General features: G+C 34.4%; 2 protein-coding genes across 3 annotated transcripts; one reads left to right on the forward strand and one right to left on the reverse strand.

The window, feature by feature from the left end:
* Positions 1–4486: 4486 nt before the first annotated feature.
* Positions 4487–6668, reverse strand: LOC123314177 (ADP-ribosylation factor-like protein 3). Of its 2 annotated transcripts, XM_044899300.1 has the most exons (3): positions 6540–6668; positions 5116–5376; positions 4487–4968 (listed from the first exon to the last, which is right to left on the reverse strand). In XM_044899300.1, exons 1-3 carry the CDS (start codon positions 6540–6542, stop codon positions 4690–4692), a joined length of 543 nt encoding a protein of 180 aa, XP_044755235.1. In that variant the 5' UTR covers positions 6543–6668; the 3' UTR covers positions 4487–4689. The 2 variants fall into 2 exon arrangements, with proteins under 2 accessions (XP_044755235.1, XP_044755234.1); XM_044899299.1 differs by lacking the exon at positions 6540–6668 and having other exon boundaries at positions 5116–5382.
* A 105-nt stretch (positions 6669–6773) lies between these two features.
* Positions 6774–8253, forward strand: LOC123314091 (RCC1 domain-containing protein 1; the record flags this gene model as incomplete). The annotated part of the gene is made up of 4 exons (XM_044899204.1): positions 6774–6780; positions 6836–7196; positions 7282–7586; positions 8075–8253. Coding segments are annotated over 4 exons (834 nt in total), but the record flags the coding sequence as incomplete, so codon positions are not given.
* Positions 8254–25493: the final 17240 nt, after the last annotated feature.

The following is a 25493-nucleotide window of genomic DNA, read 5'->3' on the forward strand; positions in this document are numbered from 1 at the left end:
CTCAATATCTAATATAGGATAGTAGTAAGGTGAAAAATTTTTTGAAAAACACAAGTACTCAAATATCTCGGAAACTGTTGATTTTTGGTTATCAATAAATATTGCTCAAACAACAGCAGTTGAGTCCTCCAAGGTTCACGTCTTATTTAGAAATACCCTGTATAATATAGTGCTGTATACCAGAGATAATCTGGAGTTGTTTTAGTAAGAATGCTGATTTCCATTTGTACAATACAAGAAATTCTGACATGCTGTCGATACCATGCCACAAAATCAAAAAATTCGAAAATTCGGCATATCAAAATGGCATAACGCTTAATAATCACTTGCCTTCAAGTCAATTCGAATTTGAAATCGATGCTGTTATAAAAGACATTATAGCATTGAAGAATTTGTGGTAGATTGAGTATTTAAGGCTAGTTTTGCGTTCTTTGTTTTTGTATTTATTGAATTTTGTACATTGCATATTTTTATTCTTCTCTACCATTCGACAGGTTTGTTTCATGAATTGTATTATTGTAAAATTTTATTTATGTACCTATTTGTAACATTCTCTGTGATAGATTTCCACTTTGACCTGTCTTTTACATGTACTATGTCTATCAGGACTAATAAAGATTACCTACATTCTATATTAGATTATGTTCTTTTCAAACTCCACAATTGTGTTCAGTCCAATAATGAAAAGAAAACACATATAGAGACGGTTTATCGTATGGATAAATAATTATTACCTTTACTTTACAGTTCGCGCCTCATAATGAATGTTTCAGTTTTCAAGGAAGGTTATTATCCTTCTTGAAAAAACTCGGAGCATCAACCGTGTGGATAAAAGAATCGTGAGTATGTTGAATATATTAAACGACAAAATTGCTTGTTGGAACTATTCGAACCGTTAATATTCTTCATTTTACAATGGTTGGAGAAGCAACATAGAAGAACGACTTACTATACTCTACAGTAAGGTACACCAATACACCATAAACATTCTGAAAAAGAACGCCTTCATTGCTAATATGTTTTTTCTAGTAAAAAACATCTATAAATGATGACAAAACCTTCTTAAATTGAACATTCTATTGAATATTTATATCTACTATGGGTTTGTTTACAGCCAACTTGTGTACAATATCCTCCTCTGGGGCAACAAGCAACAGCACGTCTGTTTCAAGATAGCTCATTGACCAAAAGCAGAGAGATATGACACATTGGTTTTTCAATTTGAAATCTGGCATTAAAAAAACAACGTTCATATCGAAAAATAAAGAACGCTTATAGAAACACTGCGAAGTCAAGAGATTTCTGGTCGGGATACCAAATGATCAGGTTTCAAAAATTGCGTTTCAAAAGGACAAAAAAACTACATTCGTACAATTGATATCGTACGAAATATCTTCTATTTTCTTCTCAAACCTCTTGAACCTACCAAATTTCGATAGCAACAAAGAGCAAAGAGCCTATCAATCGGATGAATCGAGAATTACAAACATTTATAGTGCATATACTATGTCTCTTCTACAAATTGTTCTTCTCATTCTGCTTCCATTTTCTCAAAACTTTGTTTACTCTGTCGCCTCGGTGTAGTTTTCCCCTTTTCAATTGAAAACAATTTTGTTCCTATTTTTGTTTTATTCGTTATTCGGAATAGAGATATTCACATATCTGATGAATTAACGAATATTTTTAAGAAAAATGTTGATCATGAGAACAAATCCAAAAATTTCAAAACATTTTTCATACTTATATTCTACGGGAAATCAAAAGTATATGATAAGGTCTGAGAAATACGTATTTTGGCGTTGCAATAAGGACATCATACACAAAAATGTTTGAGAATATTTCGTGAATATTGAAAGCAGATTCTGGCATATTAGTTTGATTAATCTAAGCTTGTATTCATATGGCAAGTGAAGATTCCAAAAATTATGGCGAACATCGAAACAGTGTCGTTACTCAGAATATATTTTGCCAATATTTTTGAATGCAGATCAACGCCAAAATGCATGATAAAATGATTATCATATTACTTCCGCTTTTCATTTGTATTTTTTAGGCTTCTGGCTGAGAATTTGACTCTAGAAAGAAACTAATTCGAATCGGTAAATTAATTTTATATTATGGCTTTCAAAATGCCCTTCCCATACGGAAAAAATTGTTTCAAGTAACAGTGGATTTTAGACTTTAAATATTTAATATAAATCCTGGTCAGGAAATTATTCCTTTCTACGGATGTTCCAGTCATCAATATAAATATCTTACATTTATTGTTCTGATTTATGACTGCAATATCGAATGCGAAACTGAAATCGCAGATGGATGAATACGAAGGTCTGAGAACAAAAGGTTGTTAAATTGGAGGAAAAAATAATTTATCGCGTCAACGATTTTTTATTATGGACATTTTTATTCTTAACACATGGATTCAGTACATTTCAGAGATATATTTATGATCTTCAAGGTACGCAAAAGAAAGATAAACGGAATTGGTGTAATAGGATACCTGGAGTTCATCCTATACAAGAATGATTTCGATAAAGGTGAATTATGAAACTTACGTTACATTTTCTGAAGAATTCCAATTTATTTTTTGGACTATACGATACTTTGTGATAGACTTATGAATTCTAGATCTTATATCTTATAATATCATGTTTTATTATCTATTTATCTGTATAGGATCTATAGAATCCAATCTGACATCCATCACGTTTCATTTGACAACGGGCGTTCGACAAAATTTTTACTTACGTAAAACGTAGGTTAAGAAATTTTGACGTTTTTTGTTGGAATTTCAAATCAGAACTTTCAGATATTCCATACTTACTATATGAAATCACTCGCAACATATCCAATATAATATTGCAATTATTGCGATTATACTTACGAACACAGTAATACAGTGAGGTAAATCATAGCCTACTAGAAGTTCTAATTCTAGTAGGCTATGGGTAAATATATACGGGGTGTCCCAATGAAAATTGAAAAAGAGCCACTTCCGCTACTCCTTGATATTATGATTAGCAACATCGATTCATTTTAAATGGATAATTATTGCACGAGCTGTTAGTATAATACATTCATTGATGTTCGTAAGGGGACACATTTTGACATATGAGGGAGAGTTACAGGGTGGGCAAAATTCTATTTCATTGTCTACTGAGAGAATCTCGAGAACTATAGCAGCTAGAAGAAAACGGAAAGAGCTCTTTTTCGGAGAAACAAAAAATGGTGAAAACCGCAGCCTCCTACGATACTTTCGTTTTTAAGTTTGACAATTTCGTCAAGTTCTCATAACTTTTTTGTCTTTGAAGTTACAAATCTGAAACTTGAACTTTCTACAGGCACATTTTTACGTAGAATTCACTGATGAGCTCAAAATATTTTTTCATTTCGAATCATTACGTGAACTTTAATTTTCCTTAATGCAAACTTTTATTGAATTTGTTATTTTCGATTTGTGAAAAAATCTTTTTATCAGTAGATTCTACGTATAAAAGTGCCTGAGGAGGTTCAAGTTTCAGATCTTCAACTTCAAAGACAAAAAAGTTATGAGAACTTTTCGGAATCGACAAAATCTCAATTTTTGTTTATATAACTCGAAATCTAAAAATGATAGGCCGATTCTGATTTGGATTAGTCATGAAAGAAGAGCTCTAGAATGTGTCATCCGTTTTCTTCTAGCTGCTATAGTTCTCGAGATCCCCTCAGTAGACAACGAATTTTGCCCACCCTGTACATAAGCCCAAGATTTTGTATAGGGAAGAGTGACACCTCCTATTAGTCCTTTTGAAGGTTTTTCCTTTTCAGAAATGAGCGACTTGAATTTCTAAGGTCATTAGTTTGGCAAGAACACTTTCTCATTTGTTCCACTCATTTTATTGTGTAAAAAATACTAGGAAATCAGACGAATTTCCAATTTAGTCCCATTCGCTTGATGTCTTTAGAATGATAGTTAATTCTATTGCCTCCAATTTCAAAGACACAAGTTGGTTTTTATCTTTTTATTTCACATTTACTTTTCTAAATCGTCAAAAAAAAAATTCGCTAATACCTAATTCAAAAAAGAAGAAACATTGGAGGCTAAGGTTTTCAACCTTTTTTGTTTCTCATTCTCGGAAATATATAGTATCGGTCTACTCTGTAATCTGTGGTATCGGTTTTGCTCCAGATCTTCTTATTTCCGAGATTACCTTTCATTTTCATATAATAATTTGAATTTACTTCATCCAACCTAGTTTATATTGATGCAATTACAACAACAAGTTAGGCCTAAAATCAGGGTTGGCCGGGAACATTATGTAATTGAAAATTCAATGAATACATTATACTTGATAAAATGTAGTAAAAAGAAATATAAAAATATTTCGCTCGAGCATTTTAACAGGTAAGAATGGTTAAAATTTCAAAGAACCAACATTTTAATGAAATTACATTTTTCAATGCAGTTGTCTGTTGAGATTTTCATAGGAAATAATAAAAAAAATTATGAACTTCTGAATTTTTACTAGTATACATAAAAATCTATAAAAATCAAATCTGGCTGAAATTTCATGTGATGCATAAATTACTGTGAGAAGATTTTTCCAACGAATAAATAATTATATGCATTGTATTGCAACTTCAAAACTACAGGAGTCCAGGAAATGCAAATGTCATATTTGTATGAACCCAACATTTACATATCTTGCATTATTTTTTTTTCACGCTTTTACAGGCCCATTCCATTCCTTCTTTTATTCCTTCACCAGTAATCGCTGTACAAGCTTGTATTTGCCAGACTCTGTCTTTGATGGAGTGCAAGCCGAGCGCCTCCGCCAATTCAGATGAAGGTAATGAATTCGGTAGGTCTTGCTTGTTGGCGTATACCAGCAAAGGAACTTCCTCCAATTTGTTTTCTGCTAAGAGCTCAAATAGTTCGATTCCGGTCTCTTCCAATCTTTTCTTATCGGAAGAATCGACCACATAAATCTGAAAAAAATCAAAATATAGGTTTTGTAATAACGCTGACCTCCCTATTATGGGTCAAAAAAACCAGCTGAGGAAATATAATGAACTCTTTTTTTAGGTTTGTTCGTAGTGGCAATTCCCAACTTCGTTCTTTTGAAATCTACTCACTAAAACATCTGTGTTCTCGAAATAATTTTTCCAGTAGGGTCTTATTTTTCTTTGTCCACCAATATCCCAAACATTCAACTTGAAGCCGTCTGAAACTACAGATTTGATGTTGAATCCAGCTGTAGGTGTTACTTGGGTGACATCCTCTGATGCCATTATTTTGAGTATCGTTGTTTTTCCCGCATTGTCCAATCCCAATAAGAGAAGACGTAATTCTTTCTCTGGCGATTGACGAAGTTTCTTCAGAATCGACAGTAAACCCTGCATGAAATCAAGATTATGTGTGCGAGGAAGTGATTTCGTAGGAAATATGTGCTATTTTATAGCGAACATTTTTTCCCTTTGTATTTGAGATTCAGACACATTTGTACAGTTCAAGTTATGCTGAGTTTGAGTTTAAACCCAGCTCAACTTTGAAAAATCCGTACAACTTTGACAGGTAGTTCGAGAGCTGGCAGCAAAAATAATTCATGAAGTTACCAAAGCTATGGAGCAATTTTTACTTCTAAATTTTTTTTTATCTCACGAGGCGACCGCTCACTCGACACATTTTGTAGAACCAAAGTATCAATCCAAACCTTTGGCAATTTGAGTTGTAAGATATAATAACAAAGATGTTTCACAAAAATTATCAACAACAGCGTTTAAGTTGAAGAAATTTAATGTTATATTATACTATACACATTGAAAAATAGAAAGAAAATTTATTCGGTAAATTACTTGAAAACCGTTATTTTTCCGATTTTCTTCCGAAACGGATTGAGGAAAGTGTGAGTGAAAATTTATACCTACAATTGATTTTCTATTTCATAAGTGAACAAACTGAATAATCTATTTGGATTTCAAAGATTTTAATTTCGAATTGTTCATTGATGTAATTATTATTCATATTACATTTCCAGGGAACCTTGCTTTTGAATGATGAATATAAATATGATTTTCATTGATTATTGGATTATTGTGTGAAAAAATAGGCATAAATTCGATATTGAGCTGATATATTTAAAACCCACGTACAAGAAACAGTATAACTGGTAAAGATATATTATCAAAGAGTATAATGATTTGATTTGAGATATTTTAAAAATAAAAATAAAATACATAATCGAGTTTCTCGAGATTATCATCGAAAAAAAAAACATATTTTTACAACGGAACATAACGAAACAAAAGAAATGGACTGAATAGTAATTTGAAATTTATAAATTATAATAATTTGGAACCTTAACTAATTGAACAAAAATAAAATCTTTTTTGAACGCATCAATGCAGGTTTGTTTTGTTTTCAACGGTTGCTATGGAAACAGCAACCAGCAACTGTCAAAGCTAGTGATGTGAACCTCAAAATTCAAAGTATTTTTCTATTAAATTATCAAATGAAAACTTTAATAACTTTCCAGAATGGATTGAAATGTATTACATACCATAGTGAATCCGTTTGCTACCTTTCCATCAATTAAAAATATCTGAAACTGTATCAAAAACTCGGAGAAACTTCAACTAACAAACCCCTTTCAGCAAATTAATCGACTGACAGTGTTTGAAATAATCGATACTATGAAGATTTATTGCAACGGTTTTAATTTGTACAGAAAGTTTAGAACTAGCGAACCTCTCATAAAGAAATTCAAACATTTCGAGTTTGAAAATGTGACTGATTTGGAGGTTAGTTTAACTTTTGCAGTTTTTAAAACCAAAACCAACGAGTTATTCTTAACAGGAGGGAATTCAAATGATGTACAGAATATTGGAAACGATTTTGGATGCATTACTAGCATATCATGCACGAATGACAATCTTTTTGTGTTGAATACTGATGGACAGTTATTCCAAATAGACATTGTTGATCTAGAGAAGGTAATTGAGGTGAAAACTGAAGAATTTTTACAACCTGAGGATAAATTCATTCTATGTGCAGTTGGAGATAAGATAAAAGTAGGACTAACTAGATTTGGGTATATATATGATTTTCCGAACAGGCTGAATTTTGATGTGCGTTCCACAGTTGATATTAAAGTTGGTGGAGTACATTGCTTACTATTAGATTCACAGGGGAATGTTTACAGTTTTGGGAATGGAAGGTACTTTTTTCGATTCCTTTGCCTCTAATGCACATTACCTAATTCCATAATTATTGAAATAATGCATATGAATCTTTATTTCCAGTCGGGGACAATTGGGACTTGGAACTCTTGAAGATCATTCAAATCCAACTCAAATAGAAGCTTTAGCTGGTATTCAAATTGTAGCGATTGCCTGTGGTACTTGGCATTGTGCTGTGATCAGTAAGGAGGGGGATGTCTATACTTGGGGGTGGAACCAAAACGGTCAACTAGGTTTGCCAGTTCATTCAATTGAAAAAAATGAAGGCGTCTCTGTTATGGCATCTCCACATGTAATTGATTTTCCTGATCCAAATGCGAATGCTGTCAAAGTTGCTTGTGGCAAGAGACATACCATTGTCCTACTAGGTATATTTTCTAGAATATCTGGGTATTTAAAAATTTCAAATATCATTTTGAAGATACTCTCACCTGAAACTTACTTCATTGTACTTGGAAAGTATTAACTCATTATAATAATTTATAGATTAGAGATAATTCTGTCGTTGTACTTTCAATTTCTCAGGTTCTCTATCTTGTATTCTGGTGTGTATATAAAATATGTAATATTACTTGAGGCGATAACGTTGATTGATTGAATGTGTGTGAGATTGAAAAAATCACATATATTTCACTCTTTTGGAAACCTTGTTAATATGTATACAGAATATCTGCCATATCAGTTTTATCTTCAATTTGTGCATAAGAAGAATATTTATTATTCCAATCACTTGGTCCTAAGGGATTTGTATTGAATGAATGGAATTTATATGAATCAATCAGTTAGTAAATGGAAATATTACTCTATCATCATTATGAATGTTGTATGTCAAATCACAAAAGTTTCCACTTTTCAGATAATGGGGAAATATATGGATGTGGAATGAACAAATACAAGCAGCTGAAGGAAGATGATCAGGATGTTATAGAAACGATGAACATTTTAGGTGACTTTTCAAGAGAAAAAATCAAGGAAATCAAGTGTGGTCCTTGGAATTCTGTAATATGTTGTGAATAAAAATGGACTAGCTATTGATAATGTCTATTTCAATATTCTTGATTATCTGTGTCTGATTCAATTCAATCAATCTTAAGGGCAAATTATACCTGTGGCTCAAAAATGAGCCACCTCTTATAGTTGGGGAGCCGACGATGCTAAATCGGGATTTACTCGAGCGTCGTGGAGATCTTGTGGACTTTGAAGATTAGATGGTAGAAAGAAAAAAAGGTTCTATGATTTATGCACTTTCAGCGGTGGGGAAAGCGTCTGCTGGGTCTCAAAGATGTAAAAAAAAATCGTCAGGTGTACATACTCGAGCCTGTCAGATTAAGATACTGTATATGCCCTACGTGTCTCTGATAATGAATTCATGCTTATCTGACAAGTTGCGCGGTGGGACTGATCGTACGGAAGAGTTGAAAATGGTAAAAAAAAATTCCAGCGTGTCAGATTTTTGGAGGATATGTTAATTAGACCCAAAGGAGCTACTTTTCAAGGGACTGACAATTTGGACGTGACGCAAGGTCACAGCGGTCCTTTGAAAATGTAAAAAAAAATCGTTACTTGTACATACTCGAGCGTGTCAGATTTTCATACAGATGGTTAATCTCGGTGTTGTAATCTGACACTAATCCGAGGGGGTTTTCTTAATCTCACACTTTGAAGATGATAAAAATTCTTTTTTTTTTCCGAATATTTCCCTGCCTGTACCCCTAATCGTTTTTGTATTCATTATAAAAGTTGTGGATAATAAAATTCTACACAACTTTTGTCTGAAGCAATTTTACATTCTCTTAACCGTTCTTGAGTTAGAGGCATAGACATATTAGGGGTAATAAGTCTATGGTTAGAAGGCGATAAGGGCGAGAAGCTTAGCCACACATGCGAAAGGCCAAGGTCAATATAGAATCCCAGTCTAATCTACATTCATCCAATTGTCAAAATACAAGGTATTTCTATGAAGACAATTTCGAAATTAGTCACGAAAATTTTAGTGTTGTCTGTGACTGAACATTAGAATGTACCATTTTCCAACGAGGGAATTTTCGCTTCAGCATGTATCGCTAAACACCTCGCATTAATCGCCATATATCTCAAAAACGTTTGAACGTAGAAAAAAATGCTTGGAACAAAATTTGTAGAAAATGTTATGCTTTACAACTTTCATAATGAATACGAAAAAGATTTGAAGCCCCTGCAGGGAAGGAGAAAATTCAAAAAACTGATTTTTGTGACCTTTATGGCCAATTTTTATTGTTTCGGCTTGCTAAAACTGTAAGATTAAATTTTTTCCGTTATTCTTGAATCATTAGCTTCAAAATAAGAAAAAAAGCCACCGCGCTCGAAAATGTACACGGATCGTTTTTTTTGCAACTTTGGCGTCCTCCCACACATTTTCGATACGCTTAAATTGTCAGATTAAGAGAATATATACTTTTCAACATGTAATTAATCACATATATCTTAATCTGACACGCTCGAGTATGTACAATGATCGTTTTTTTTTACTATTCTGACAGGTCTAATTTTTGGTAGAGGTACTTTACAGGGTCCAAGGTACGTGTCCCCTTGTATTAATCTGACACGCTCGAGTAAATCCCGAATTTCCCTCTTCGGCTCCCCAACTATTAGCAGTCAGTTGAAATGTTGGAGGTTTGGAACTGATCTGAAGGCAATTGAATGTTTTTCAGATATTTATCATTATCAGCATTACTTATACAGATCACTATGAACATTTTTGTAATATGTATATAAAAAATTATTTCGCCGATGTCATTGCGTCAAGAATTTTACTGAAATGATGAAATGAAACTTAGTAGAAACACGGGCGTAGCCAGGGGGGGGTTTTGGGGGTTCAAACCCCTCCTTCCCCCCCCGAAATGATATAGTTATACATAATATCATTTTCAAAAAGTCTCACTTTATATGTCAAAATTAGAAAAATTTCATTTAAAACCCCCCCCCCGAAACTCAACCCTGGCTACGCCCATGAGTAGAAACTAAATTTCAACATATTTTTCTTAATTGAAAAAAATTATTATATATATATATAGTTGAAAAACAAAATACTTAGTATTATCAATAAAATGTTCTTCAACTTCAATTTGAAAAGAAGCAAATCTTTAGTTGAAGATTAACAACAGTATATCGTGAATCATTAGGTAATGCAACTTTTGAATGAAGATTCTTAAGGTATTATACCAAAGAGAAATCTTTGGTACTACTTACCCTCAAGCTCAGTTCATTATGCAGTGGACATGGCAGTGGAATTATGCACCGTTTCATTAAACGAAATTAATTCCTTAAACGTCATTTTTTTTCCATAGAGATTTTACGCTTAAGCGTCGTTTAAGAGCTTAAACTTCGTTTAATCAAACGGCACATACGGCCATAAGGCCCAGTTGTAATATCCAAGTTCAAGCTTAGTTTAAGCAAAGAATAACTCTGGTTTAAATTTGAGCTATGAAGGGTAGGTACCCTGCATACTTTAAGCCCAGCTCTACTTTGACAATTCCGTACAATTTTGACAGGTTAAACTATAGTTTGTCATTCACTCAAAACACTGGCCTAGGTTGACCAGATTACGGAATGTTGTGTATATATTTATATTATTAATAAAGGGTGAGTCTTTGAATCGTAAAAATATTTTAACGGTAGATTCGTGAGGTCAAAAGAAACACTTCTTTCCTGTACCATTTTTTTCGATTCGGCCCTAGTAAAATGATATAGCCGTTTTAATTTATCATAATGAGCTGAGCTACCCCGGGAAAAACAAAATTACCTTCAGAATAACTAGCTGAATTGGTGACACAACACATCTGTGGATCTTTTAAAAAGTGTTGCATTCGGTCGAAGTACCCAATTTTTCGAATTTCACAGATATTTTTTATTTTTGAACGTGAAATTACTCGAAAACGGCGCATTGTAAGAAAAAACATGAAGAAAACTTTAATTTTACAAAATGTTCAAATATTCATTAGACAGCGCCCAATTTAGATTCAAGAGTTGGGTTCTTTGAATTTTTGGTATTTTTATGGTACGTGATGACCATAAGGAGAAAACTGTTTGTGAGATAGTACTGAAAATAACATTTTTTTATGGTTATTCAACAGCCTGCATCTTTTAAATCGGGCCGATTAAAAAAAAAATGGTAAGGGATAGAAAGTGTTTCTTTTGAGAATCTACTGCTAAAGTAGTTGTACGAGACAAAGACTCACCCGGTATATTCTCCCAGCTACTCAGTTTCCTACCCCGTATGGTGATATTAAGAAGAAATATAATTTATTGAAAACAGAGAAATAATAAAAAGTTCATCACAACATAAAGACGAAAATATAATAATATTAATACAATGGTTGAGTATTACACTGTGGAATGAAAACAGAGTTTCAGGCGTTGCTAGAGAAGCTTCTACGTCCCCAAAAATTGAATGTCGGAAATATTTGCTCGGAGGGAAGACGCTCTGCTGCATTGATCATTTTTTTATATTTGCCACTTGAAGCATGTCGTATACATTGGACTTCAGAATCCAGTTTTGTTTTTTTAAGGAATAAAAATTTTTTTGAAAGATCTTCTGCAAATTCGCACTTTCTTTTTTAATTACCCATCTCAAATATTCTTGAGAAGACGTTCAAATTCCCAACGTACTTATTGAACGCCGAGACATCCACTATGAGGTGTATCTAGTGACGTTCGCACTTGGGCTAATACGAAATACATATACTGAATTGAATCATTGACTCAAAGATTAAATTCAACATTTTGACGGACGTTTTCCAGTGACGGACTTCTTGGGCGATTGGCGGACTACCTTACACCATTGAACTCTAAAAGAACTTCTTTTAGAGTTCAATGCCTTACACTCGCCCATTTTTGCTCTATTATTGTTCTTAGGAAAGGGAGCAATGGCTCTCATGAATGTACGTTCAAATAATTCGTAGTGTAAGTACTACATACTCCATTTAGAGACGTAGGTGGTAGGTAACATCAACCATCAATCTTCAAAATTCCGTAGCCTACTTATTCACCACGAAAATTTGTTGAACGCTTGTTAGGAATGCCATCTTCTGCAGAGCTTTTGGGCGCTTCTTAAGCGGCCCCTTATATTTTGAAAAAATAGTACATAATTTAAATTTACGTAACAGGTCTGGAAAAAAAGGCTTTTTATTTTCGGCAGTGTTGCGTACAATATTTTTTCGGCAACCGTGTAGAATAACACCATATTTTATTGCGAATTGAAATAATGCCACATTTAGCATATGCAGCTATGTGTGCTGCATGCTTGAAGAAAGTAGAAACGCAGGCGTTTTTAAGGTCTTTACAAATAACGATCAGTTAGCTTTTCGAAGCTTGTAGGGGGCCTGGACTAATGTGTCTCCCTCTGGAGTCTGGGTGCGCCAATTCCTTACTCTTGAGAGATGGAAATATCTATCTTTAAAATTGAATAATTACGTACTCCTTATGAGCTGATTCTTGGAGGGCATATGTCCACTTTTTCAACAATAGATTTTAAAGTGTTTTAATGAGTAGGTAGATGCCTACTCAAAACTACAAAAAACTGCTAACAAAAAATTGTCCCAAGAAAGGTTATCACACCACTTGAAATCTACCCTTAGTGTGAAGATTAAAATTAAGTATAGGCAAATAATGAATCTTGGCACCCTAGCTCAAATAATACCGAACAGTATTGAGCATTTGAGCTGTTTCGGATATGAGTATGAGAAATATTATTTGACATTTATTTCTATATTCACCTTGTATAATATTCGATTAATAAAATTATCATTGTTCGACCTTTTCTTTTACAATCTGTATGTAACATTTCAGTTAATCGAGTGTAATTGTCCTACTTAATTTAGGTGGATCATAAAAAACTACGTATGATAAAATGCATTCTAAAAAAAATATTTGCAGAAAATGGTAACTTACCCTTTGAAAACTACCGTTAGTAAAGAATCAAAGGGGCAAAAGCGAATAACGTGGGCTAATATCCTATATTAGCATTTCAAAGTATTATGGTGCGAGCCTATTTTGTGGGTTCCGAAATTGATAACGGTTATTTTTGGGGCTTATTCAATATTTATCCAATGATTTTTTATGAATCATCTCTCATCTCCAGAACAATACAAATGGAGTAGGAATACATATTTTGGAAAATAATAGCATCGAAGAAATCGTGGCTTTTCGGAAAAATTTCTGTAAAACTTCCTGTTGTTCCCCTGGTGGTTACTAGATGTCACCCCTTGTGCCGAATCAATGGAATTGCGATGAAATGAATGAAATGCTCAACCAAAAACCATATAGTTTTCTAGTTTCGTTATCAAAATAATTTATTCCTTTAGTTGACCTTAGAAACATATAAAAATATGAGGCAATTCTCTTTATTATCAAAATGATAAGCTTCATAACTGATGGAAGTGAGTGCAAGAAGTACATACAAAATCCAGATTTCACGCATAAATCGCAATTATTGAAATTAAATATTATAGGATGAATAAGATTGAGGGTGGAAAATCGGAATTACAATGTACTTTGGATTGTGGCCAGTACCAAGTTTTCTTCATTTCTGATTCATTAAAAAGCGACCTCGAGGAAAATAGTAGATACATTTGATCCTATAATTTTAAAATACATACATAACGATTCAGGACAACGATGATGACATGTTCGAACACCCTGGAGATTATAATGATGAAAAAAAAAGAAGAAAATTGAGGGATCGAAAAATATCGTTGTTCTTCACCTCATTGAACATTTTTAACTATATTTATTTAGTTCTATTTATACTTGAGATCAACTTAGATAGAGTAAATTAGCTTAAAATTAAGATGAACAATATGTCTTTCAGTGAATGGGGATAATTACTCAAAAGATAAGTACCTATTATTAAATGAATATAAAATATGTGTATAAAATGTAACAACATTTCCATTGTTTGAATAAATAACTAAAGATTTAATAACTAAATACAAGGTACCTACCAGTCACAGAGATTCGCGGTTGACCGTATGGAAAATAGTTTGGTAAAATATTTGTAGCAAATTTTATGCTCTATAATCTTTGCTTATTGAATTTTTATTTTACTGGATCTACAGAAATCGAGATAATTGCGAAAAATCTATATTTTGTTCACTTTTGACCTTGAATGTGGATTATAATCGGAATTATTCAAAAAAAAAAAAAATGGAAGACAAACCTAAACATATTTGAAAACAATAAAATATTGTCGGTCACACAGGTTGTTCACATTTCACTGTCCCAAGTTTGTGTTTAGATGATAACCTGTATTCTTATTATTGTTTCGTATTCTATCTGTACTTTCAAAATACATAATGAAGAGTTTCCCATATTTTCAGCATGACATTTTTCACCACTATACGGAGATTGATCATAAAAGTCCCTCCCCTTTTTATGTCACTGTGTAGAAAAAAAAGTTTCGTACAAAAGTTTTATAATTTGAAACGAAATTTTGGAAAAATCCCAATTTTATATGCACAGGGTGAAATTATGTTGTATCGTGAAGCTGAGATGTTACTTCGATTTTTTTAGCATAGTAGTATTTGTTTCTTCAATAAAAATGTTTGTTGCTAATTCTCATGTCAATATCTTACTATTGAACAGATTCAGAAATCAGACCAAAATGGGGAATTTGAAATAAGAAAGTCGGATCACACAGAGAGATATTGAAACAACCTGTATTTATGAAAATATGTTTTTGCAATTTTTTTAATGAATTATGAGACTCTTTTCTACACTCCTACACTAAATTTAATTGAAAGGCACATAAAGGATTGGGCATAAGTCTGGAATAAAATAAATATCTCTTCAACCAATAAGGCAAAATGAAAACGACCTGGCAATTGATTTTAAATTTCCCTCATTTTCTTGCAATAAAACTTCAACCTCCAAGCCGCAACCCCATCCAACAAATACCATGCATGCTCGTTTTTTTCAAATTAATTATAACCAGAAAAAAAAACAAACATTATGATGAGATTTTAAGCTTTCCAACTAGACCAGATACTCATCGATATATTTTCATGTGGTTGATGGGTTGGGGCTAAGGGGTCGGAGAAAAATATTAAATTTTATTTCTAAAAAATAAGTAGGAACAATCAGAACTCAATTAACGTGTTTTAGTGTTCATAAAGTTGTACAAACTCCTATTGCAGTTTATTCTTTCAAATAATCTAAAATTGAAACGTGACATACAGGGTAGGTATATAGTAAACACCTTGAAACTTGAAACATATTTTTCTCGTTTTTTTATTACAAGATTTTCAATTAATAAGAGTTGAGGATAAGCCTGAGAAAAACAAAAAGAAAATGAAAAAATTGTTTTCATCTTAAGCCCGTTGATGAAAACATGATTTTGGAAAAAATCGTGCTTTTGCTACTGAGCAATTCATTCCACTGGAAAAGCAGAATGGGAAATATTTAGATGCTGCTTCAATCGATACTTGAACCAGAATATCCATCACAGAATGAATATATAGTAAAAATTAATTTGATAACTTCCAGGAATACGCATTCAATATTGTATCGAATATATGACATTTTTCGTTCAACAAAAATCAAACGCTCTCCATTACTCGGGGCTTTTGTTATAACACCTGTCTTTGAAATTTTAGATTTCTCATTAAAGCCCCACTGTTGAAAATTTTAATGAATTGAATAAACACGGGGTACGTCGGAATGAAGGGTTGAAAAACCGTGTCAAAAATACCGCGACACCTGACGCCAGATATCCCAACGATCCTCCAATAGGAAAAATCGAAATGTAAATCGGAAATGGGAAATATTTGATAGAGTGCTAATTCGTGTAGTGAATTTGAATGACTGAAATTCATTTGATATCAACATGGGGGTTCGAGAGGAGCCAATTTTGCGAACGAAACAGGTGATGAATTCGGCGCCGCGTTTTGTTTTGCAAAATGAATTTTTCAATTTTATGAATAATTACTGGCACTTTTAATGTGAGTTATATGTTTACAGCCGTTGGATATGTATAATGAATTGATACGAATGATTTTCACTTGAAATTACGCCGGGAATGATTCGAATAAAAACAAGTATTGTTGAATTTTACAATGATACATTGTGGAAATGTAGATCGGTCATGTTGTGGAAAACCATCCTGGGATGCATGAATGTAACTATTTCATGCATGTCGTTGCGGACATGCTATATACATGGTGGACCACCACTCCTTTAACATTTCAAAGAGTTTTAAAGGATAGACATGATTTATTAATCTCGAACGGCTTATTTTATTATGAAGTATATAAATCAGAAATATAATTTATACCCAGTGTGTTTTCAAAGGTGAGGATTTTTTCGACACAATATACAACTTTAAATGAATCATTTCGCCAAAAGTATGAAAAAATGAAAAATAAAAGATGGCGGAGCCTAGCACCCTGAAAATTTCAAAAGAATTCAGTGAAATTTCGAATACGAGACTAATAATTCCCGCCGCGCCTGCTTGGATACGATGATTAATTTTATTTTTTTTTAATTTTTTTTTTATTTTATTTCAGGGGAACATACACAGGTAAACAAATACCCATAAGAATGTTCACAAATAAATTAATCAGTTACAGAGGTACATAAAAATAATTCAAACTGAACTATTATAAATTCGATATTACAAAAAGATAAAAAAAAATATACACATTGCATTGTCTACTACATGCTTTCCCCCTCCCTATTATTTGAAAATCCCAAAAAGTAATATCTCAAACACTTTTTAACTTTTTTCTCATCATGATGAAATATATATTTTACAGAGTGAGTCTTTGACTCGTACAATATTTCAACAGTAGACTCTTGAGGTCGAAAGATTCTTTTTTCCTTCACCATTTTCTTTGAATCGGATCGGTTTAAAAGATACGGACTGTTGAAAATCTCACAAACGGTTTTATCGAATAAAATGAATCTCGGAATATCGTTTTTCTTTTATTTGATTAATCTTTTTCGAACAAAGGATATGACCCACGCCTTGCAGTTTTCTCAATATGACAATTATTTACCATAAAAATACCAAAAATTCAAAGAACCCAACTCTTGGAACAAAGTTGGACGCTATCTGATGAATATTTGAACGTTTTGTAAAATAAAAGTATTCTTCATATTTTTTCGTATCTACAAATCTAGATATGATTCACCGTTTTCGAATAATATGATGTATGATGTTCCAAAATTAAAATGTATCTGTGAAATTTGAAAAACTGAGTTCATTGGCTTCTTTTTGACCTAACCTAATGAGCTACAGGAAAATGAATGCCACATTGTCTTTTTTCTAGAAAGTAATAATGCCGTCAACTGCATTTCTCTATCTTCTTTTGTTTTAGAGTTATAGGCCGAAATTGAAATTTGGTAGATTTCCACTTTGGTCATTATCTCCTGTACTGTTTATGCTAAGATGTTGAAATGAAAACATTATATAGACACTTTTTGACTTTTTTGATAGCAATCCAGTACTATGATTTGTTTCAAGAGGGTTATTTGCTAAGCTATTACATAAAGTTGTGTTTTTTCTTATGTAAACAGTAGTTTAAAATAACTTACAAAAAATCGCTATTTTTTCCCGTTTCAGAAATATATGGGTGAATCGTCAATTTCCACATGACGAAAATGTGGATTTTTATTATTTTTCTTATGGTCCAAGTTTAAATACTTTATTCATTCATTATTCATATTCTATAAAAATTAGTGAATTTGACTAAAAAACTACAGGTCCAAATCTGGGCTGTCCGCTGGACCACTATATAAAATATTTTCAAACCAACTCCAAATACATCAATTTTATTGTTGATACTGTTATTACTCAAAATGGCGACTACGTCTATCGGACAAAACTTTGATTGTTCCCTTCACCAGGAGAAGAAAGTTCCGAATTTCTCCTCCAATTCTCTATTGCAAGACTATTCCACTTGTTGAGGAAGTCTAATATCTAGGTATTACCCTAGATAAGAAGCTTCACCGAAACTCCCATGTGGAGAGAGTCATCTACAAAGCCAGGCACGTAAGCCAGTACGTCATGGTGATTAGACCATTGATCACCTACTGCTGTATCGCCTGGTGGTCCTGTACAGAACGCGCTCAAACCCAAAATAAACTTTCGAAACTCCAGAGAACGGCATGCCTCATGATTTCGGGGTCATTCCGCTCTAATCCAACTGTGTCCATGGAGATGCTATAAGACCTCCCTCTTCTCTTCACATTCTCGTCCAGGGAGAGGCAAGACTAGCAACTCACGGGCTCTACCACCTGTAAATGAGCCTAAGAATCTCATTTTCGTTCCCAATCGTCTTGTAGCCCAATTGCAGGCAGATGAGGTGATGGGCATGAGAACTGATCAGATGATCACAAGAACTACGGATGGAACCTTCAGTTCTCTGATTCCAAACAGAGACGAATGGCTCCGTCACAAGGAATTCTATTTACAAGGACCTTGTTGGTTTACTGATGGCTCCAGAACCAGTCACTGATCTGGAGTTGGAGTGTACTGTCGTAGACCGCTGACTGAACTCAGTGCTAATCTGGGAAAGTCGGCGATAGCATTTCAGACGGAAATCTTCGCCATTGATCTATGCGCCCACCATTTGCTTGACATGGGTGGTACGGGTAGGTCAATAAAAATCCTAACGGATAGTCAAGCTGCCATTAAATCTCTTGAAGCAGGCAAATGACATTCGGCACAGGTATTTGAATGCAGATCTAAACTCTCCAAATTGGGAAGCTTAAACAGACTGCAACTGATTTGGGTACCTAGACACTCGGGCTTCAGAGGCAACGAAGTATCGGATGCTCTAGCCAGAGAAGGCGCAACATCAGCGCTTATTAGCCCGGAACCAAGTATAGGAATTTACAATTCCTTAATCAGGGAACGGAACAACAGCTGTATAAGGCAAAAGGTCCTGGAACACTGGGCAAACGTTCTGAACTGCGTCACTCGCACAGGGCCATTTCAGTGCCTCCCAGGCCATACACCATCGTTGGCCAGGTTTTTCTAGAACCAATCTGAGATCCATAACGGCAGTTTTCACAGGACATTGTAGACTCAGAGTCCATCTTAAAAAACTCAGCATCGTCAATGACCCGCTCTGCAGGCTCTGCTTAGAAGAGGACGAAACGATTGAGCACATCCTCTGTGACTCCCCTGCGGCAGACAGGGTCAGACTCCAGGATCATCTTCTCCGAAGATGATCTTCTCAGAAGATGATTCGGAGGAACTCAATAATCACTCCCCCTCCAACATCATCTCCTTTTTGAACAGGATGGGACTGGAGGCAGAGGTTTAGCTCTACGAGCTTGCCTGTTTGCTACAATAGACCGCTTGGTTTCAGTGCAGGTTTGGTTTATCCGTCCAACACACCCAGCAATCAGTATCAGTATCAGGTCTATCTGATTGTCGAAATTTTCAGCTTGTTTTCAAGTATCTCACTATGCCATCGATATTTAGATTTCATGACTAATTTATGGTTGTCCGGTGGACCTACATGGCGTGGATAATTGAAGGGACAAAATTAAAACGCAAGAAATTCATAAACTGTTTAACGGTACATTACATCGATTATACTTATCCATACAAATTATTCAGACTATAGGTACATATCAAATCCGCGAGTATTTTTTTCTTAATACAAACTTTTCTGCTGCACCGTTGCACAGGGACAATCTGTCCTACTATGGGAAACCAACAACTATTAATGAACGGGTAGATAGTAAATAAAATTAAATTTTTTGTGATAAAATATTAAATAGTATTAATGGAAACATTTCGGAATACAAATAAAACTCTTTATCTACTTCTACATCACATAAAAGTACGCTTTATCATCAAAATGGCGCCGCGTAGTGTTCATAGCGCAGAAAAGTTCTGCAATAAATGTACAAAAGAAGTGAAAATTTCCACCACTTGTTCAAAATGCAACAGTAATTACCATCCTAGCTGTGTGCTGAAAATTTGTGGAATGTATGTAGGAGCTGACGGGGAAATCATTTGTTGCCAAAACTCAACCTCGAAAAATTGTCATTGTGAGGAAAAGGATGTTGAAATCCGCAGACTGAAAACCCGCATAGCAGATTTGAATGAAGCCTCCTTCGAACAATCGATGAGTAGAAATCAAACATCTACAAACAATGGTAATGATTCGTTGAGCTGCGACGATGAGATTCTTGAGACAAATTCAGTGAGTACATTCATAAATAACAAATATAGCAACGAATCTGAGATAAAATATTTGAACACTATAATTGAAGGAAAGGATGATTTGATCAATGAGTTGAAAGACAAAATAATAATTTTGAAAAAGTACACAACTTCAATCGAATCGAATATAAACAAACGTATTGAGCCATCTATGTTTTTGGAGAAGAGTAAATTGATTCCTGAGCAAATCAGTCCACCTAACGGGGAACGTGACAATCTTCTTGATCAAGTAGAGAAATCTACTTCACTAGAAAATAGTAGTAAAGGGAAGAAGACTGTTAGTGAAACAGAAGAACACGGTAAATTCACTAACGACCACAAAAAAAGAAATTCAAAAACAAATCCGAAGATTACTATGGAGAAGAGCTCCGAGAAGAATATTACCAGGGGAAGAGATGCTCTAATAAGAGGAACAAGCGTGGATTCGGAAACTTTTACAGGTGCACCAAAGCGTGCTTGGTTATATGTTGGAAGAGTAGGCGAGAAGGTGCAGGAATTGCAGGTTAAGGATCATCTTGAGGAAAAGTTTCCTGGCAGACATTTTTCAGTGGAGAAACTTCCTAGTCGTGCTGGCGCTAGAAGTATAGCATTCAAGATTGGCGCTGACATATCCCTACTTGACGATCTTTACAGGCCCCAAAATTGGCCACTTGGTGTGGTGGTGAAGAGATTTAGGTTCTTTCGGGAGAGAAATAGCAAAGATTAGGGATGATGGGGCTATAAAGGATAAAAAATTGAAAGATGAAAACTATGATCTGATTCTAAATTTGAACATTCAATCCCTAAGAAATAAATTAAATACATTGCATTTTACGTTGAGCACTTGTGACTATAAACTGGTCTGTTTGACAGAACATTGGATGAGTGACGAAGTGCTGAAAGTTTTGAATATTTCAGGTTATAAGATAGGGAGTTCTTTCACTCGGAAAAAAATGGAATGCGGTGGCAGTATCATACTTACACGAGGCGATATAGTCACGAAACCAATGAGCAAAATGGAAGAATTGTCAGTTGAGGGACACATTGAAATGTGCGGAATATTCGAGGAGTCGACGAATACGTACTTCTTATGTATTTATAGACGACCAAAGGGCGATTTTAATATTTTTATAGATAAAATGGACGAAGCTCTCAATTCAATTTCAAACGGTTTACATTCCAAGATCGTGATTGCGGGCGATTTCAATGTTGATTTCAACGGCAACTCCAGAGAGAATATAAAAATTCGAGAATTATTAATATCATATGGTTTACACGTTATATTAAAAGAACCAACTCGTATAACGCCAACCTCAAGTAAATGTATTGACAACATCTTCACAAACATAAAATCTGCCGACTATAATGCGTATACAATCAACCACCATTTATCGGACCATCTGGGACAGAGGCTGGATATTGCACAGGCGGAATCCCCTGGAAAAAAAGAATATAAAATACTTCGCTTAATAAACGAGGACTTTACCTACTCCTTTTGTGAACAATTACAGAAGGTGGATTGGAGTTGTTTATATGTTGATTCCACTAGGGACTCATTCGGAATATTCCATAAAATTATGTCCTCGATATTCAACAACTGTTTTCCTGAAAAAAAAGTCAAAGATTGAGAATCAGCGTGAAAGGAAATGCTGGGTAAGTCCGGAAATACTCAAACTTAAAAATATGGTTGATGCAGCACACACAATATTCGAAGTAAAAAGAGATGAACATTCTTTAAAATTATACAAAGTCCTGAAAACAGAACTTAAGAATTTAATAAATGAGACAACCAAGAAAAGAGATATGAAATTCATAAATGAATCAGAAAACAAGAGTCGCGATATTTGGAGGGTCATAAACTCTAGAATTAAATGTACTCCAAGTAGAAATAGCTCCACTGCACTATCTGAGGAGGAGTTTAACACATATTTTTCCAATATAGCAGAAAAACTGAGTGTGCAAACTGGCAACTCAGAGGTAAGCGAGGGTCTGCTAAAGAATAAGAGGGTAGATAACACAAAATCCCTTTCCTTGTCTCCAACAACACCTGAGGAAGTGAAGCAAGCAGTTTGCTTATTGAAAAACAAGCCCTCTCAAGATATTTACGGCTTTTCTGTGAAATTGCTCAAAGAGGCTGTTCATTATCTAGCCAGCCCACTCTCATTTCTGATAAATAGATGTTTTGAGGAAGGGGTTTTTCCGGATGAACTCAAACTCGCAAAGGTGATTCCAGTATATAAGAAGGGTGATCAGGATCTTTATGAGAATTATAGACCAATCTCTATCTTGCCAGCTGTCTCAAAGGTCTTCGAATCTCTTATAAAGGTTAGATTGATATCTTTCCTGGAAAAGAACTCTTTCCTGAATAGTTGTCAGCATGGTTTCAGGAGAGAAAAATCGACAACATCTGCCCTACTGCACATTGTAGAATTCATCATGGAGACATTGGATGATTCCGGGGAGGTGACCTTGACCTGCATGGACTTGAGCAAGGCTTTCGATTGCGTCGAACACGAAAAGCTCTTGTCTAAGTTGGAGTATGTTGGCATAAGAGGAGCGGCACTAAACCTGTTCAGGTCTTATTTGCAAGATCGTCAGCAAATTGTAGAATACGAAGGAAAAAGATCAGCCAAAAAAAAAATCACCTTGGGCGTGCCACAAGGATCGGTGCTAGGACCAATTTTATTTTTGATTTACATTGACGACTTGATATATAACGTTGATGCGGATGATCAAATCTTATTTGCCGATGATACAACATTCCTGAACAGAGCTGGAAGTGTAACTTCATTAGAAGAAAAATAAAAAAAAACAATAAAAGACGCAGTGAAATGGTTTGAAGGGAATGGACTGAAAGTCAATGCCGAAAAGACACAAGAGCTAGTCATTACCACAAAACGGCACAATACGGACAGTATATCCTTACTTGGAGTAACGATTAGCGCCAACCTAACCTGGGAACATCACTTAGTTGAGTTAAGCAAAAGGCTTTCTACAGCATTGTTCGCAATTAGGCAAATAAAAAACACGCTCACCGAAAACGAAGCACTCGTTGTATATCATGCACACTTTCATGGGAGAATGACCTACAGCATTATCCTATGGGGTGCATCTTCACAGGCTGGCAGTATCTTCCTAAAACAAAAAAAAGCAGTTCGATTGATCGCATGTGTTGACAGAACTGTTAGTTGTAGACCACTGTTCAGGAAATATGGTATACTTACCGCTCCATCCTGTTACATACTCGAGTGTCTTATGTATATCTACAAGAATAAGAACCACTTCCGGAAGCACCAAGAAGTTCATGACCACCACACAAGAACAAAGGGAAAATATGTGCTACCCTATCATCGTCTCAAGAAACACAAAATATGCACATATTTAACGGATTGAAAATGTTCAACAGGTTACCTGAGCACATAAAATCACTATCTAGTGCAGCCTTTAAGAATAAAATGAAAAGAATATTGGTAGAAAGCGTATTCTACACGATGGACGAATTCATGACACACAAGTTTTAGCAAACCCTAAATTATATTTTTATTTTGTTGGTCTATATGTGTATATGTGTATAATATCTTATTATATACCTTATATGTATTGTAATTTTCATGACGTTTTTCCTAAATCTTTATATGGAAAATAATAAATTATGATTATGATGATTATGATTATGATGATTCACCCATATAAAACGTCATACATCGCCCATATTCATTCAGATATCATAAGAGAAAACAAAACTTTACTCTTATGATATCTGCATAGACCAGAAAATCAACTTCAACCAGCACACAAAATTGATGAAGAAGAAAGCCATATCTCGAGCAAAGTGCTTCTCCAAGTTAGTAATAAGGAACCAAGGTCTAACCACGAAGAATGCCAGCAAGATATACGCAACAATATGTAGACCAATCTTAGAATACGCACACCCCATTTTTCTTAATTGTAGAAAACCAGCTATCAAAAACTTGGAAACTGCAGAGAGAACAGCACTGAGAAAAATAAGCCGAATAAGACAACCATGTGAAAAATTGTACAATCCACCCAACCATTTACTGTACTCCATGACGAACATCGAACCTATCTTTGATAGAATCTCCAAACTGAATAAAACATTTTTCAAAAAACTGCGAGAAATGGAAGACATAATGGACCTCTACCAAATTGACCACCACAACAGATCCAAGAGAAAATTTCCTACAACTTGCCTGTTCCAAAAGATGGAAGAAACTTACAGCACATAACCTCAACATCGCATCACATTACATTACATATTTATATCTTTATAATATTAATTACTTTATTTTTTTTATTTATGTAAAATGTATACTATTATTATTATTAATTGTACTGAGCTGAAGGACCGAAGGTCGATGGCTCTTGTCTGATATTCAGTCAATAAAAAACAGTTCATTCATTCATTCATTCATTTATTCAACAAAACTTTATGCTATAGCTCAGCAAGGAAACCTGTTGGAAAAAATCAGAGTACGACACTGGATTGGTATAAAAAAGGTATTATGAAATAAAAGGAAGAATTATCGCAAAGTTTAAACCACTAGTGTGTATCACTACTGGAAATTACATACTAAAAATTTTAAGGAGGTTAAAAATTTTTTTCGTGACCGATTCCAAAAGTTTCCATCGGAATTAATGAACCAAAAATTAGGAGACAAAATAAACTGCATATTCTTCATTCAAAGGTAATTTTTTCCTTTCGAATCGATCATCCCCCCAATCTCAACCCCCCCGTCACCCCAAACGCTCGAATCCATTAATGTATTACGCAATGGTAATATATTTCATGAGTTTAGAAACAGTATATTATAAAATCGGTTCTGCCGTGGGTACTGGATTAAGTTTGATTTAATGGAATTTCGGGTGGATTAAAAATCCAATCGTGAAGTTACATCAAAGCCGATTTCGAGCAGCGAATCGTAAATCAGAATAATCTGAATGATGCGCCCGCTAATGGGCGCCTGTGATGGCCCGTTCAGGACAAAAAGCGATGGCCGTTAATTCGAAAGATATGCCTCCAATAATTGATTTCGAACGATTCAGCCGGTGGAAAGACCGT

The sequence above is a fragment of the Coccinella septempunctata genome, chromosome 5, assembly GCF_907165205.1.
Source record: "Coccinella septempunctata chromosome 5, icCocSept1.1, whole genome shotgun sequence".
NCBI lineage: Eukaryota > Metazoa > Arthropoda > Insecta > Coleoptera > Coccinellidae > Coccinella > Coccinella septempunctata.